Source organism: Aotus nancymaae, unplaced genomic scaffold (assembly GCF_030222135.1).
Source record: "Aotus nancymaae isolate 86718 unplaced genomic scaffold, 86718_ANA_hifiasm-v0.15.2.pri h1tg000011l, whole genome shotgun sequence".
Classification (NCBI taxonomy): Eukaryota; Metazoa; Chordata; class Mammalia; order Primates; family Aotidae; genus Aotus; species Aotus nancymaae.
The window spans coordinates 9823928-9840747 of NW_026988422.1; the positions used below are offsets into that span (position 1 = coordinate 9823928).

Consider the following 16820-nt stretch of genomic DNA (forward strand, 5'->3'; position numbering starts at 1 on the left):
GAGATGACATTGGCCTTTGCCCAATATACCCAAATTTAAGTGCCCAATCTAATCACCAGATTCTTGCCACACTCTGAGAACTCATGCTAGTGGTTTTGAGGCCCAAGATCCTCAGACAGAACTAAGAGCTGCCAAATGTAGGATGAGGTATTCCCTTTACCATACAAATTAACTGTAGTTTGCACTCTTATTATTTATATGGTCAGAAAGAGTAAAAGTAAAATTACATTATTACATTGGTGGTGGCCTTCCATGGTTCTACAGATTTTACACAGCTGTTTTCTTGAAACTCATGTATAAATTATCTTTGAATGCCTTCCATCTGCCCCATCACTGGTGATGGTGATGATGACACTATTAATGATAATAGCAGCAGCAGTTAACATTTATTGGGTTCCTGTTACATACCCAGCTCTCTTCTAAGTTCTATGTGTTAAATCTCAATTCATACAGCAGCCCATGAGGCCTTTGTCTGTACAAAGTATGCTATGGAAATGGAAGAATTGGGAAACAAGTAAAATATTTCACCAATGAAATTTTGAGAAAACAGTGAGGTCTGGTGAAATGGGGAAAGCTGATGTTGAGCCTAATAGTTTCAATGTTAACCTAATTGTTATGATAGAGCCATGGCCAAAGGCCCAGGAATGTTTCAAGGGTGATGCCAGGTTTAGTCCTCTGGAAAACTTCTGCATCAGCCAAACCCTTGACCATCTCTGGCTGGAGCCTATGCTCTGCTGAAGATTGTTTTCTTCATGCTGTGTTGCAGGACTTTTCCTTAGGTCAGCTACAGATGGGGTTCTTTGTCTCTGGCCAGGAAAATTCAGGATCACAGACTATTTGAATGGCGAGCAAGACAGGGTTTTACTGGGTGAAAAGGAAGAAAAGGGGGAAACAGAGATTCTCACAAGGCTAGAGTCCCTGCTAGAATGCTTCCTGCCCACAGCTTGAATCCCAGGTTCCACAAAGGAAGAGGAGGGGCCAGGTTCCACCCCCCTGCAAATGGCGTGAACTTTCCCAGGCTCCACTCCAGTGGGCAGGCTGGTTGGAGTTTCTCCAGGGACCCCCTCCCACCTGGCTGTCTCACTTACTAATGGTTGTTCTATGAAAGACTACTAAATTATGTTTTCTTACATCTCCAATGCAGTGTTATATAGTTCCAGTTCACAGATGTCCTACAGCACAGCCAGGCCTGGTGAAAACAGGCTTCACAGAGATTCAGTGGCCAGCTTCTCATACAATGCCATCAGCCTCACACCGGTTAGAGCATTAATGTTAAATGCCCAGCATGCTCAATCATCCCCACTCTCCACTCATAACTAGAAGAAAGCTAGAGTAATCATCAATGTGACAGTTTTTAAGTTGTCTGCACAGTTTCTAATTATATGTTGAATTTTGTTTGCTCTCACTTCTGAAAATGACTTTGACAGTCAAAGTTGGCATGCTTATTTTTTTCCTCACAATATCTCTCAAAAGTTCAGATTGCCTCTGTTTTATAAATGAGAAAACTGAGCATCAGAGAGGCTAAATAACCACCCCAAATTCACAGAGCTGTTAAATGTCGGAATCAGAATTTGAACTGAAACTGCCTGTGCAGATGCACACACACACAGAAAATGTCAAATATTAGATTTCTAAGCATCTGTCGTATGAAGCAGTGATAAAGGAAATGTTAAGGATTAATTGACTTCAGGTCCTAGGTGGCCCACATTGTCATGAATCCTGGGCTCCAGAGAAAATGGATAAAAATAGGATGATTATGAAAACCATTTTTATTTTATGATGTCTCCAATAGTAAATGACCTGTTAACTGAGCCAGGAGGAACATATCCAGGTGTGAGAAATGGCACATGTTTGTGGCCCTGAATATGCTGTGCTATGCACCTGTTTGCTTAGGGTGAAAAAGCACAGATCTCTACAAGACAACTTAGTCAATGGTGTGTGGAAATGGCAAGAAAAGGAGCCAAAAATTTCCCGGTTCCTCAAGAGAGGTCCATGTGGTGAAGGCCAGCTGGGTTCTGCATATCTGTAGAGGAGGCAGCCCACTTGGGCAGACAGAAGAGGCACTTGCCCTTAGGCATAGCATCACATGGGCGGTATCCACACAGGCAATGCTAACCACTAGCATAGTGTTTCTATGTAAAACGTATTTTCATAAACAGGATCAGCAAAAGACAATTAGATTGTTTATCTAAAAGAGGCCTGTATAGGGATGTAGCATGCAAAAGATTTGTATCCTCAAAATAATTTTTAATTTAAGCATAAGGATAAACGGTATGTTCTGATACCAGGGATGAGAAGGTTAATGGAATAAGAAACATTTATCTTATAACTGATTGTTAAAATGATGCATAAAAATGCTGCCTCCCAGAAATGCAGGGACCAATGGGAATTCAAAATAATCAAGATAATTGTGAGATTTCCTATAACTTCTAAATTGCCCTGAGCCTTTATGTCAGCATAATATGCTTTTGAAAATGCTTCAGTCTTCATTGTACCACTGAGCATTGGCATTCTTGCATTATAATTCAGAAAATGATAAAGTAAACAACTCAAGGAACAGTTTAGCCTAATGTATATGCCTATGAGAGTGAACAGAAACAATTTATCATGCCAACAAATATTTAAAGTAGCAGCAAGACATGCTCCCCAACAGATATACACAGGATTTGGAATTGAAGTTCATCTTCTCCATAGAATTGTGTGGCCTTGGACAAGTCGCTGAATCCATGAGCTCCAAGAGGCATATGTAAAAGCTGATGCTAGTAATTGACTGCACAGACTCTGCAAGGCACAGAGTAAACATGAAAATGAACCTAGTTTCTGCTTTCAGTTTAAGCAAAGCTAAAAAACTAGATAATGCATCAGTATAAAGAGAGACCCCCAAAGTAACACAGTAACTCAAAAACAGGCAAGTTCTTAATGCAGGAGGTTGAACTTGAGCATTCCAAAGAGAATAATTAGTTTGGAAAAGGCACATTGCTGTAAAAATGAATATTTGGTGAAAAGCAAGCTGAAATGGAAGATCCATGAAACAAAGCAATGGGATCTAAAACTGGCAGGACAGGTTGACTCTGATCACAGGTTACAAGGTACCTTGAAAGCAGAAGTTTGGAGTTCATTTTTAAGTGGGGACATAATTCAATAAATCCATGCTTTGTAAATATTCTGAACACTTTATAAATATTAATTTGGATATATAAATATAAAATGGTTTTAAAAAATGAAAGACTAGAAGCAAAAAAGATTAATTGAGGAAACCACTGCAGTAATCCAGCTGAAAGGTAGAGGGAGACCTACCCGGGAACGGGAATAGAAAACTGTGAGATGGGAAAGACTGACCTGCTGCAATAATTGACTGAAAAGCAAATAGGGAAGAAAGCAGTGGTTCAGGCTCAGAACCTGAGTTATAAAAAGAACCACGTGCCAGTGACAGAAATGTTCAGAGGAAGTGCCGGCTTCAGGAGAAATAGACAGATGGCAGGGATTAAAGGAGTAAGGAGGTAGTGAAGTACACACCTACTGTTAGAAAAAGCCTATATTCCCATGAATGGAGCATTAAGAATCCTTCTGGTGAGGGCTGACAAGAGGAGGAGAACTGTAGAGAGAGAATTAATCTTCTTAGAGATTAGTTGGATGGCTGTGATTACAATGCTCGTAGAAATACAGACAGTAAAGGCAATTCTACTGAGGTCTTAGAATGGAAGCTGGGGATATGTTACTGGAAACTGGAAGACAGACCATCCTTATTACAAAGTGCCAAAGAACTTGGCTGAACTATGCCCTAGTCCCTTGTGGAAGGTAGACTATTAGAGTGATGAACTAGGATATTTGGTGGAAGAAATCCTTAAAGTGTTCAGGGTTCCATGGCTTCTCTTGATTGCTTAAAACAAAATATGAAGGGAGAGAAATAAAGATGAAATGTATAATCAAAGAGAATCAGAACTTAAAGATTTTAGAAAATTCTCAGCCTGGTCAGATTGTGAAGAAAAAAAAAGTATTTTCAGAAAGAAAAACAAAATACTAAGGATGTAGACAAGCAAACATTTGATAAGGAAATTAGTCGGGATAGAAAGAAGCCAGGTGCTATTCATCAGGTCGACAGAAGGATGACCCTGAAGATATTTCTGAGACCTTTGCGGCTGCCCTACCCACAGAGGCCCAGAAGGCCAGGGCCTTGAAGGAAACATGATTTCAAGAGAGGATTCCCATGAGACCTCAGAGCTTGCTGTCCAGGGCTGTGTCTAGTCTTTGCTCCCTGCATGCCAGTGCAGTGCTCCTCTGCCACTCAGGCAGGCTCAGGTTCAGCTCAGGTCACCACTCTGGAAGACACATGCTGTAAACCATAGCAGCATCCACACAGTGCAAACTCTGCAGGAGACACGGAAGCATAGCTCCTCCACCTAGATTTCAGAGGATATCCTGGAGAGCCTTGGGGTCCAGGCAGAGAATTACCATGGGAGCAAGAGCCACTGCAGAGAGCCCCCACCATGGCAGTGCTTAGTGGAACTGTGGGGGCAGAGTTGCCCCCAACACCCCAGACTTGTAGAGCCACCAGCAGGCAACACTAACCTGGGAGAACCACAAGCAACCAACTTCAACTCCTGAGAGGTGCTGCCAGGGAGCAGCACTACATGGGGTCCTGGGGACCCAGACTCCACCCCAGGATGTCCAGAAGATCATGGAGACGTGGAGTCAAAAATGAGTATTCCCAACTTACAAGATTTAATGTTGTTCGCTTTTGTTTGTGTTGGGATTTTCCCTTGTTACCTCTTTTTTCTTTCTGGTTTCTCTTTTTTTGGAATGGGAATGTCTATGCTATGCCTGTTCCACTATTTTATTGTGGAAACACATAACTTGTTTGATTTCACAAGCTCACAGCTGGAGGAGGAATTTTCCTCAAGATGAATCACGCCTTCAGTTTCCCTCCTATACGATTCAGATGAGACTTTAGACGTTTGAGTTGACACTGAAATGACTTAAGTCTTTGGAGCCTCTTGGGGTAGAATGAATATATTTTGCTTATGCAAAGGACATAAATTTGAGGGGCCAGAGGTAAAATGCTATGGACTGAACATGTCCCCCCAAAATTCATATGTTGAAACAACTGCCAGTGTGATAGTGTTAGGTGGGGCCTTTAGGAGGTGATGAAGTCATGAGGACATGAGCCTTCATGAATGAGATTAGTGATCTTAAATGTGCAAGGGAGCATCTGTCCCTTTCCTGTTTTCGCTCTTCTGCAATGTAAGCATGCAGCAAGAGGCACCATCTTTAAAGCAGAGAGCCCTCACCAGACAATAAACCTGCTGCTACTTTGATCTTGGACTTCTCAGCCTCCAGAACTGTGAGAAATAAATTTCTATTACTTACAAATTACTCAGCATGCGGTATTTTGTTAGAGCAGCAGAAATGAACTAAGACACCAAGGAATGAACTAAGATAGTGCGGCGGGAGGGGAAGAGAGAGAGAGACAGACGGACAGACAGACAGACACAGATTGTTTCTTTCTACTTAGTAAGGTATCTAAAAGGAATTAATGTTAAACATTTCAGAAACCACTTTATATCACTGAAGATATTCTACATTTTTCTGGCCCTAGTCCATGAAGATCAAGCTTTATTGTCAGGTCATATCTTTCCCAGATGACTTTATAAAATCTGCTCACAAGGAGAAGAGGTTGCAGCAACTAGCCATTTGCTCTACTTAATCTAAAGCAAAGCTCCTCTCAACTACCAGAAGACAGGGTCACTGTTATCCGTGATCTGGTAGTAACCATTTGACATGAGAGCTTGCAGCATATAGGTTAATGGGCTCAGTAAAGAAAGAACATGTGATGAGCCTTTCTTATAGTACTGGCTGATTAAAGAGATGCCAGAGGACATGAGGGAGAAAAAGTTTCCTCCTCTCAGCAAAGCTATTTGTGTACACCATTCATTCAGATAGGCTCTAGAAGTATCCATGCCATCACCGAGGAGTGCTCACAACAAAAGTCATTCTTCAAGAAAGATATAGATAGTGGCCTCAGATTTCCAGCTCACTTACTTATGCCATCACTAAAAAGATAAGTAAGAAACGTGGATTGGAATTCTGGTAAAACCAGAAGCCACTGTCAGGTCACATTCAGGCGATGGATGTGTGACCTTAACAATGACCACTAAGGTTAGGCCTGATCTATTCAGTATGAAGAACTATAGTCTTCATTAGAAAATACATCGAATCACTAAGCTGGCTTATTTTTTCTTTTCCCTCCCCTCTCATTTCTTCCCCTTCCTACTTACATGTTCAGAAGCCCATGAGGATAGCATGGGAGTATTTACCTTAGCTCCGGTCATCTGCTCAACACGGGTCAGGAGGTCATCTACTTCTAGCTGCAAGTCACTCTTGTCTTTTTCCAGTTTCTGCTTCACCTGCTGTAGATTTTCTACCTGGCCCTTGAGCTCAGCCAGGTTGTCCGCGTGTCTCTTCTTCAAAGACGCAGAAGTTGCCTCAAAGTGCAGCGTGGCCTCTTCCATGTCTCGGCGAAGCCTCTGGAATTTTGTTTCCTGTTTCTTAGTTATTTCCAGCTGAGCCAAACTGGCTCCTCCTACCTCCTCCAGCCTCTCATTCAAGTCGGCCAGGTCTTGGGTGAGGTCGGCTCTCTCCCTTTCCATCTTGGCTCGAGTGGTCCTTTCAGCTTCTAGTTTCTCTTTCAAATCCTTTATTTGAGTCTGTACCAATAAATAATTATGACTTTTACTAAGGACTTGTAGCATATTCTACATTTAAGAGCTTTACTCTATTTTTTAAATCACAAAGCTAACATGAAACTTTTGGTTCTCAATGTATAACTAAAGAAAACAGAATAGACAGAAGCTAAGTGATTTGCCCCAATTCAGTATCAAAACCAGAATTATAATTTGCATTTTTTCCAAATCACTCAGTCCCTGATGATGGGCAAGCTCATTAAATTATATACATGGAGGAGAAAGCTTAGTAAAGAGTATTTCCCAAAGAAATAGGAAAATATCTTTCATATGACAAAAGAGTGTTTAAGAGCATTTATGAAAATTGGAATAATAAATTTTATGTACAAAAATCTTCCTCATCTGAAATTCATTGATCTCAACTATCTGGGACTTGGGCAAAATTCTGATCAATAAAATGATCATCTTCAAGTTCAAGCAATTTACTTAAACAATATCATTGTAATTTTACACATAATTCTAAAAAACTTAGTTACTTGGTTTTCTAGTCTGTAGGAGATTTCAAGTAAGAGATCCAAAATAACAAAGGGGAGTTGGTGAAGGAATGTGGACTGATGAAGTGAGAAGTGATACGATATCATCAGAGGCAAGATTATTGGAAAAAGAAGTGCTAACAACTCACGGATCCCCAAGCCCTTTTAGTATAGGTCAAATAGGTCTATAAATCCTGATAGCATCACTGTATTACAGTACAATGAAGCCACTGATGTTATTATCATCACTTTCAATAATTAGGCATAAGTTAGGATAGGGGAGAAAACAAGATAGAAACTGTTTCAAAATATGTTTTCCTCTCCATTAAATAAGAGTACTGTGGCTTAGAAAAAAGTAATTTCTAGATTATACCAAATAAGTAGTCTATCAGTTCTATAGATGAGGTATGACAGAAAAGGTGCTTTAAAAAAAAGTATGATTTTCACATTCAAGTAACCATGATCCTCTTCCAACTGGTTATCATGGAATCCAAAACAGCATTTATCCCAAATCATACCACCATTGAACCAAAGATTTCTGAAATGTTTTGTCAGAAATAATCTTTATAGAACTTTCTGAAGTCATTAAGGTAAGGAAATTGGTCTTTTGGATATATTGAAATTTTTTTTTTAATTTTGGGTAAAGTCAACAGTCATTTGAAGTCAAGCCCAGTGAATATTATAATACACTTGGAGGTTAATAGTATGTCTGAAACTAAAATATATTTACAAAACATTGAGACTGGTTTTCTTATTTGGCTCAAAATATTTCAGAAGATGAATATCAGAAAGAGGTTCCAAAAGTATTTTGAGCCATAGTTATATTACTAAGACATTTATTTAGCACCAAAGGGAAATTATCCATCTGAATGTGTGTGTGCATTTGTGTGTAAAATTACTTTATAACATGGTCATATGCTATGAAACTCACACAGTCTAAAACTTATAAATAGCTATTTATTATCACATAATGTTTTGAGGCTACAAGTACCTATAGAACTTACTGATTTTCAGTCAGTCACCTTCTAATCATAAAGAATAATCATTATAAAAATTAAATTGCTAACACTGAATGCATACCACGGGTCAGGCACTGTGCTTATTACTTAAATATATCGTTGTGTTTAATAATAGTAGCTCAATGGTTGCCAGAAGGATTCATGAGTGAAAAAACAAGTTTTGGATTTGAGCACAATGCCTCGTTCACAGCAAACATTCAACAAATTAGCTATTCACTTTTATTATTCTCATAAGGAAATTTAAGCTTAACTCTATCTGTGGAATGCCACAATTTCCCTTCTTAACCACTGTTCTTTTCTGCCTCTGCCTGTGGCTGGCTAAGGGTATGAATACCTTGGCAGAAAATTTGTCATTGAACTGCCAATCACCCATGGATCTAAATATAAGTATAGAGGCATATATGATAATTGATTACCTGAAGCTCTTTAACCATCTTCTGAAGCTGAGCTACCAGGCCTTTCTCATTCTCCACTTTTGAATTCAACTGACTCATTTCTAATTCTTTTCTGTTTAGAAAAATATAACAAATACAATTGTTCAGAATAATAACATTTTGTTTAAAGTAGTTAGAATTGTAATATTCCTAACACAAAGAAAAGATAAATGTTTGATATGATAGATATCCCAATTACCCCAATTGAATCTTTGCACATTGTATACAAGTATCAAAATAGCACGTGTACTCCAAAAATATGTACAATTATTATATATCAATAAAAAAACAGGCTTTGACCAAAAAATGAAAATACCATTTTGTTTAAATATTTTTTAAATTATAGATATAATAATTTATTCTCATTTTAAAACTTCAATGATTATACCTACATCTGAAGTTTTCTTAGCTATGATACCTGATATGGCTTGGCTGTGTCCCCACCTGAATCTCATCTTGAATTTCCATGTGTTGTGGTAGGGACCAATGGGAGGTAACTGACTCATTGGGGCAAGTCTTTCCTGTGTTGTTCTCATGATAGTGAGTAAGTCTCACAAGATCTAATGATTTTATAAAGAGGAGCTCTCCTGCACAAGTTCTCTCTTTTTGCCTGCCACCATCCATGTTAGATGCAACTTCCTCCTCCTCGTCTTCCGCCATGATTATGAGGCCTCCCCAGCCATATGGAACTATAAGTCTGTTAAACCCTTTTTCCTGTATAAATTACCCAGTCTTGGGTAAATCTTTATCAGCAGTGTGAAAATGGAACAGTATAGTAAATTGGTACTAGTACAGTGGGGCGCTGCTGAAAAGCTACCCAAAAATGTGGAAGCGACTTTGGAACTGGGTAACAGGCAGAGGTGGAACAGTTTGGAGGGCTCAGAAGAAGAAAGAAAAATGGGGGAAAGTTTGGAACTCTCTAGAGATTTGTTGAATAGCTTTGACCAAAATGCTGATAATGAAATGGACAATGAAATTCTGGATAAGGTGGTCTCAGATGGAGATAAGGAACTTGCTGGGAACTGAAGCAAAGGTGACTCTTGTTATGTTTTAGCAAAGAGATTGGCGGCATTTTGCCCCTGCCCTTGAGATTTGTGGAACTTTGGATTTGAGAGAGATGATTTAGGGTATCTGGTGGAATTTCTAAGCAGCAAAGCATTCAAGAGGTGACTTGGGTGCTGTTAAATGCATTCAGTTTTTTGTTTGTTTGTTTGTTGTTACTGTTGTTTTGGAGACTGAGTCTCGCTCTGTCACCCAGGCTGTATTGCAGTGGCATGATCTTGGCTCACTGCAACCTCCACCTCCCGGATTCAAGTAATTCTCCTGCCTCAGCCTCCTGAGTAGCTGAGACTATAGTCACATGCCATCATGCCCAGCTAATTTTTTGTATTTAGTAGAGACAGGGTTTCACCATGTTGCCCAGGCTGGTCTTGAACTCCTGAGCAAAGGCGAATCTGACTGCCTTGACCTTCCAAATTGCTAGGATGACAGGCGTGAGCCACTGTGCCTGGCCTGCATTCATTTTATAAGGAAAGCAGAACATAAAAGTTCGGAAAATTTGCAGCCTGACAATGCAATAGAAAAGAAAATCCCTTTTTCTGAGAAAAAAATCAAGCCAGCTGCAGAAATTTACATAAGTAACAAGCAGCTGAAAGTTAATCCCCAAGACAACAGGGCATGACAGAGGTCTTCACTGCAGCCCCTCCCAACACAGGCATAGAGGCCTAGGAGGAAAAAGGGTTTCCTGGGCTGGGCCAAGGATCTCTGTGTTGTGTGCAGCCTAGGGACTTGGTGCCCTGCATCTCAGCTGCTCCAGCCATGGCCAAAAGGGGTTAACATAGAGCTTGGGTCATAGCTTCAGAGGGTGCAAGCCCCAAGCCTTGGCAACTTCCATCTGGTGTGGAGCCTCCAAGTACACAGAAGTCAAGAATTGGGTTTGGGAACCTCCACCTAGATTTCAGAAGATGTATGGAAACGATGCCCAAGCAGAAGTTTGCTGTGGGGCCCTCATGGAGAACCTCTGCTAGAGCAGTGCAGAAGAGAAAAGTGGGGTCAGGGCCCCCACACAGAGTCCCTACTGGGGCAGTTCCAAGTGGAACTGTGAGAAGAGGGCCACTGTCCTCCAGACACCAGAATGGTATATCCACTGACAGCTTGCACCATATACCTGGAAAAGCTGCAGACACACCACCAGCCCATGATGGCAGCCAGAAGGGAGGCTGTACCCTGCAAAGCCACAGGGCAGGAGCTGCCCAAGACCATGGGAACTCACCTCTTGCATCAGTGTACCCCGGATGTGAGACATGGGGATCATTTTGGAGCTTTAGGATTTGATTGCGCCGCTGGATTTCAGACTTGCCTCTAGCCCCTTTGTTTTGGCTAATTTCTCCCATTTGGAATGGCTGTGTTAATCAAATGCCTGTAGCCCCTTTGTATCTAGGACGTAACTAACTTGCTCTTGAATTTACAGGCTCATAGGCAGAAGGGATTTGCCTTGTCTCAGATGAGACTTTGGACTGTGAACTTTTAAATTAAAGCTGAAATGAGTTAAGACTTTGGGGGACTGTTGGGAAGGCATGATTGGTGTTGAAATGTGAGGACATGAGATTTGGGAGGGGCCAAGGGCAGAATGATATGGTTTGGCTGTGTCCCCACCCAAATCTCATCTTGAATTTCCATGTGTTGTGAGAGGGACTCTGTGAGAGATAATTGAATCATGGGGGCTAGTCTTTGCTGTGCTGTTCTCATGATAGTGAATTAGTCTCACAAGATCTGACGGTTTCATAAAGAGGCTTTCCTCTACACAAGTTCTCTCTCTCGTTTTGCCTGCCGCCATCCCTATGAGATCTGACTTGCTTGTCCTTGTCTTCTGCCATGATTGTGAGGCCTCCCAAGCAAGGTAGAACTGTTAAGTCCATTAAATCCTTTTTCCTGTAGAAATTAGCCAGTCTCAGGTATGTGTTTATCAGCAACGTGGAAACAAACTAATATAATACCCAATCCCTACTTTCCCACTAGAGGGAACCAGCATTATCCATTTAGTATAAATCCTTTCAGAAATTTAACTGCTGACATATGTTTGTGCTTACATGTGCATATGTAGCTGTAGAGTTTCATTTTCTTTACGATGATAGAATATCGTGTACATTTGCATTTATGGATTAATAACTTGATCCATATTAACACATTATTACATTAAGATATTGATAAGAATAACATTTATAATATATTTAATATTAAATATTATCTTCAATATTTTAAATTTTATAAAGTTCAATAATATATTGAACTTAATTCAACTTAATTCAATATATTATTGAATTGAGAATGTTATTCTTAACAATATATTAAGCTTAAAAATATTAAGCTATTATATTTTAAGCTAATTATTATATTAATAACATATTATTAATTCATTATTTTTCCTACACAGGCCTACACAGAGTACTCCATTTAAAAATTAATTATGACATGGCATTTTAAGATTTAGACATTCCTTAGTTTGTGAATTTCCCAATTAATAAGCACTTAGGCTTCCTTAATATTTTGCTTTTACAAATCACACTGTTCATAATCATGCCCCTTGTATATATGTTTCTCTAGAGTGGACACTGAGCAGGAAATTGTTGGGTAATGTAAGTGCTAAAAAACATGATAGTCTTCTCTTTTAATCTCCAATAACACTGTGAGATCACCGTTTCTCTACATTTATTCTTAATAACATACTCCCGAAAATTTCTTAGACAATAGATTAGTATTTCATTTTTCTTTTTGAATGCTCTCAATTACTAGTAATGACTACATCCTGTCACCTATTAGTATTTTTAAATTACCAATAAACCAAAAGAACAGTTTGTGTCCTTTGCCCATTTTTCTATTAGGTTTTTCATCTAATTATTTAATTATAGATTTTCCTTTGATTTTTGACATTTTTTATATTTGTTACAAATTTTTCTCTCACTTTATATCTTGTTTCCATTCTATTTACATTGGCATCTGCCACATGTTTAAAATTTTGATGTCAAATATATCGATATCTTCCTTTTGTCTTTGGCTTTTTGTGACTTGTTCAAGAAGATTTAACCTGTCAATCTCCTAAGACTTATTGATTATATTTTCTTCTAATTTTTTTGAGATGGCGTTTCGCTCTTGTTACCCAGGCTGGAGTGCAATGGCGCGATCTCGGCTCACCGCAACCTCCGCCTCCTGGGTTCAGGCAATTCTCCTGCCTCAGCCTCCGGAGTAGCTGGGATTACAGGCACGCGCCACCATGCCCAGCTAATTTTTGTATTTTTAGTAGAGACGGGGTTTCACCATGTTGACCAGGATGGTCTCGATCTTTTGACCTCGTGATCCACCCGCCTCGGCCTCCCAAAGTGCTGGGATTACAGGCTTGAGCCACTGCGCCCGGCCTAATTTTTTTTAAATTCTGGTAAGAACACTTAACATGAGCTCTACCCTCGTAAATTTTTAAGTACAAAATTTAATATTGTTTACTATAGGTACAATATTGTAAAGCAGATCTCTAGAACTCAATCATCTTGCATAACCCACTTTATACTCATTGAACAGCAACTCTCCATTATTTCTCTCTCCTCCCAGCCCTTGACAACCACTTTTCTATGAATTTGATTATTTTAGATACTTCTATCAGTGGAATCATGTAGTCTTTATCCTTTTTGTGACTGGCTTATTTCACTTCGTATAATGTCCTCCAAATTCATCCAAGTTGTTGCACGTGGCACGGGTTTCTTTTCAAGGCTGAATAATAGCCCATTGTATATTTATATTATATATATGTACATATACAGATTTATGTATGAATGTATGTATGTGTGTTTGGGTTTTTCTTCATTTTTTAAATTTTAATTCATTTATTTCGATAGGTTTTTGTGTATATGTGTATATACATATATACACACACACACACACACCCCCTACATTTTCTTTATCCATTCATATATTTAGATTGTTTCTGTGTATTAGCTATTGTGAATAATGTTGCATCTTCTAATGGTTTTATGGCTTTGTTTTGACATTGAGTTCATTAGTGCAACTGAAATCTGTATGTATAAATTGTATGAGGTAGGAATTTCTCTTACCTCAGGAAGTGAATAGCTAATAATTCCAGTACCATTTACTAAGTATCTTGTCATCACTAATTTGAAATGCCACCTTTATCATATATTGTTTCAAATATACATAGGTCTACCTATGGAAAAAGTTTTATGATTAAGTTACAACTTTTTTAAAAACTATGGATTTCTAAAATGCTAAAACTCTTGACCTGTGGCCTACACAACATAGAGTATCATCTACACTTTGCTGGTTATCATTTGCACTGAAACATGATCTTCAAAATTGAATGCTAAGGGAACTCTATCATCATTTTGCTTTACATTATTCCATTCCATTCATAAGGTCATTTGTTTCATCATTTCTAAACACCTATTAAGCCCAGTAACTCGTTAGCCGAATATGAGTCAAGCCTCACCAAGAGCATATATAATAGCATATGTATATACCAACAAGAAAGTCAGACGTTCATGGCTGGTCACTGGACTCTTCCCTCTTTCACCGTGGGCCTCAACCACTGATACACTATGATCTTTAACCTGGCCTGTCTTACTCTTCATCCTCACTGTTTTCTTCTCTTATTTGGTATAATCTAAATAAATGGAAAATCCCTAATGGTTAAAAGAAAAAAAAAGTCTAGTTAAACAGAGGAAGATGAGAAAAGGGAGAAGGTGAGAAAATCCATGTCACTGAGTAGGAGACTAAACTGAGAAAGTCATCTTGCTCTGAGATCCTTGGGGTATAAGGAATCCATATGAATACAAAATTTCCCCAATTTTAATCTTCTTCATGGGTTGTTTTAGATTTGAAGGTTTAATATTTATATAGTAAATTATTTGATCAAAATTCCTATATAAATATTAATTATGTCTGGCAAGCAGATATTATTTAAGTAACCAGAGAGTATATCAGTCTTCACATCAGGATCAATTTTTTTTTAACATATCATGACATTGGTTTCATCATGAGTAAAAGGAGAGAGACATTTTTATTTTTTTGACTTACAGCTGAAGGTTCCCAATAATTTGTATCTTATATACCTTATATTATTCTTTCTCATTTGCTAGTCAGATACTTTCTCAGTTACATCCTTCTAGACGTTGCATTTACTCCCTTTTTACAACTATAAAATAAAGCACAGCAAAGAAAAAAAAAATCATTTCCTGGGCCTGTTGTCCTTGCCTTGGGTCTTGAGCTATCTGGCACTGGAGTGCTAAGGATAAATGAAATGAGAAAGCTGTTCCTTCTAATATAAGGTCTCCAAGAATCTCATGTCAACAGAAAGGTGGCTTACTTCCTCAGCTCTTCTGCCAGGTGTCGCTGGCTGCTCTCCAGGTTCTCCAGACTCTCCTGGTTCAGCTTTAAATCGCCCTCCAGTTTATGCAGCTCCCTTTCACAGTTCATTCTCGCTTTTCTCTCCTGCTCAAAGGCACCCTCGAGCTGACAAAAGGAGATATTATTTAGCCAAATAAATAGGTAGAGTTTATACTTCACTAGATGTGTTCATTAACCACTTACCTTCTGGAAAAAGAAAGACATAAGCACAAATTCTATAAATGATGCCCAGTAACATAGAGATTTCCAAATAAATACTGCATATGTCAATAGGTTAACAAAAGAATCCAGAAATCACAGGGATAAAAGAAAACTTTAGAAATTACAGAATAGAAGTTCTGTCTTAGGGAAGGAACCAATAAGAAATGGCCAGTGAGCCCTTGATTGATTGCTTTCCAATGAATGATAGGAAGCTCACTTCTTCACATGGCAGCTCATTTCACGGGTGGATAAGTCCATTTACTGGGGAGGGCTTCTTCATAAGAAGCCAAAATATTCCCTGTAAATTCTATCCACAAGTACAAGCTCTGCTCCCTGGATCAACACCAAGCAAATCAGTTTCCGCATGATCATCCTTAATAATTTGGAAGAACCCCTAGGCATCACTGGCCAATTCAAACACATTCTCACATGGCATGATTTCCAAGCCTCGTCACCACCTTCGTACCCTCTTCTAGTTCATAACATCATGCCATATTCTGGTTCCTCACTAAATGTTCCCCATCAGAACATTCCAGTTTTGCATGGATTAATATTGCCAAGGATGATATAGAGGTTAGTTTTCCAGGAAACTAGGTAACAGCCACAATATGGCTTTTTGTTTATGGATATGTTTACTTTATAACAACGGAAGATATGCTCTGTAACCAACCAAAGAGATGAAATTCAAATTGGGAGGGAGGGAGAAATTCTGGAAAGGATATATGTAAAAATGTGAAAGTCGATGAACAGCGAGTGCTGTGGACTGGAGTCTGTGTCCCTACCAAATTCATGCTTTAAAATCCTAATCCCAACGTGATGGTGTTGGGAGGTGGGGCCTTTAGGAAATGATGAGGTCCTGGGGGTGGAGCCCCTGTGAATGGTATCAGTCCTTATAAAAGAGACACTGTAGAGCTCCCTTGTTCCTTCTGCCATGTGAGGACACACGGAGAAGTCACCCTCTGTAAACCAGGAAATGTGTTCTCACTAGACACCAAGTCTGCTGGCACTTTGCTCATGGACTTTCCAGCCTCCAGAACTGTAGGAAACAAACTGCTATTTATTTGCCACCCAGTTTATGGTATTTTACTATAGCAGCCTGAATGGACTAAGACATCAGGAGAGAATAAGTGTGTGGATGTGTGTGATGTGCATATATACGCACACATATAAATGCCAAAAAATCCTTCTGCTGAGGCTTTGTGAGATACTAATTAGTGGAAGTAGGAAGAAATGTAATACAACTAATAGGTAATAGAAGAAATTTATATAGAGGCCGGAAGAAAAAGCAGTAGATGAGGAAAAAAATCCTAACACCCTTGTCAACAATTTTTAAAGGCTACACTTCGGTGACTACTGAGAGCATGAATGCATACACTGTGTCAGCCGGGGTGGGAAAAAGGAAGAATTATGAACCCACACATTGAGACTGATGTGAAACAGCTTTATTTCACAGGGCATTTAGAGGCAAAACGGGCATCATCTCTAGAATCTTAAAAGTATTTTCCAGTAGTGTAGGTAGAACACAGCTTGTGTTCACATATC

General features: G+C 39.1%; 1 protein-coding gene across 1 annotated transcript in view; it reads right to left on the reverse strand.

Annotated features, from left to right (window-relative positions):
- Positions 1–16820, reverse strand: part of MYH15 (myosin heavy chain 15) — a 181916-nt gene that overhangs the window by 54794 nt on the left and 110302 nt on the right. The window contains exons 26-28 of the mRNA XM_064374588.1: positions 15037–15182; positions 8649–8739; positions 6315–6704 (exon numbers count right to left, since the gene is read on the reverse strand). Of these exons, the coding sequence (XP_064230658.1) occupies positions 6315–6704; positions 8649–8739; positions 15037–15182 (627 nt within the window). The remainder of the gene's footprint in view (positions 1–6314; positions 6705–8648; positions 8740–15036; positions 15183–16820) is intronic.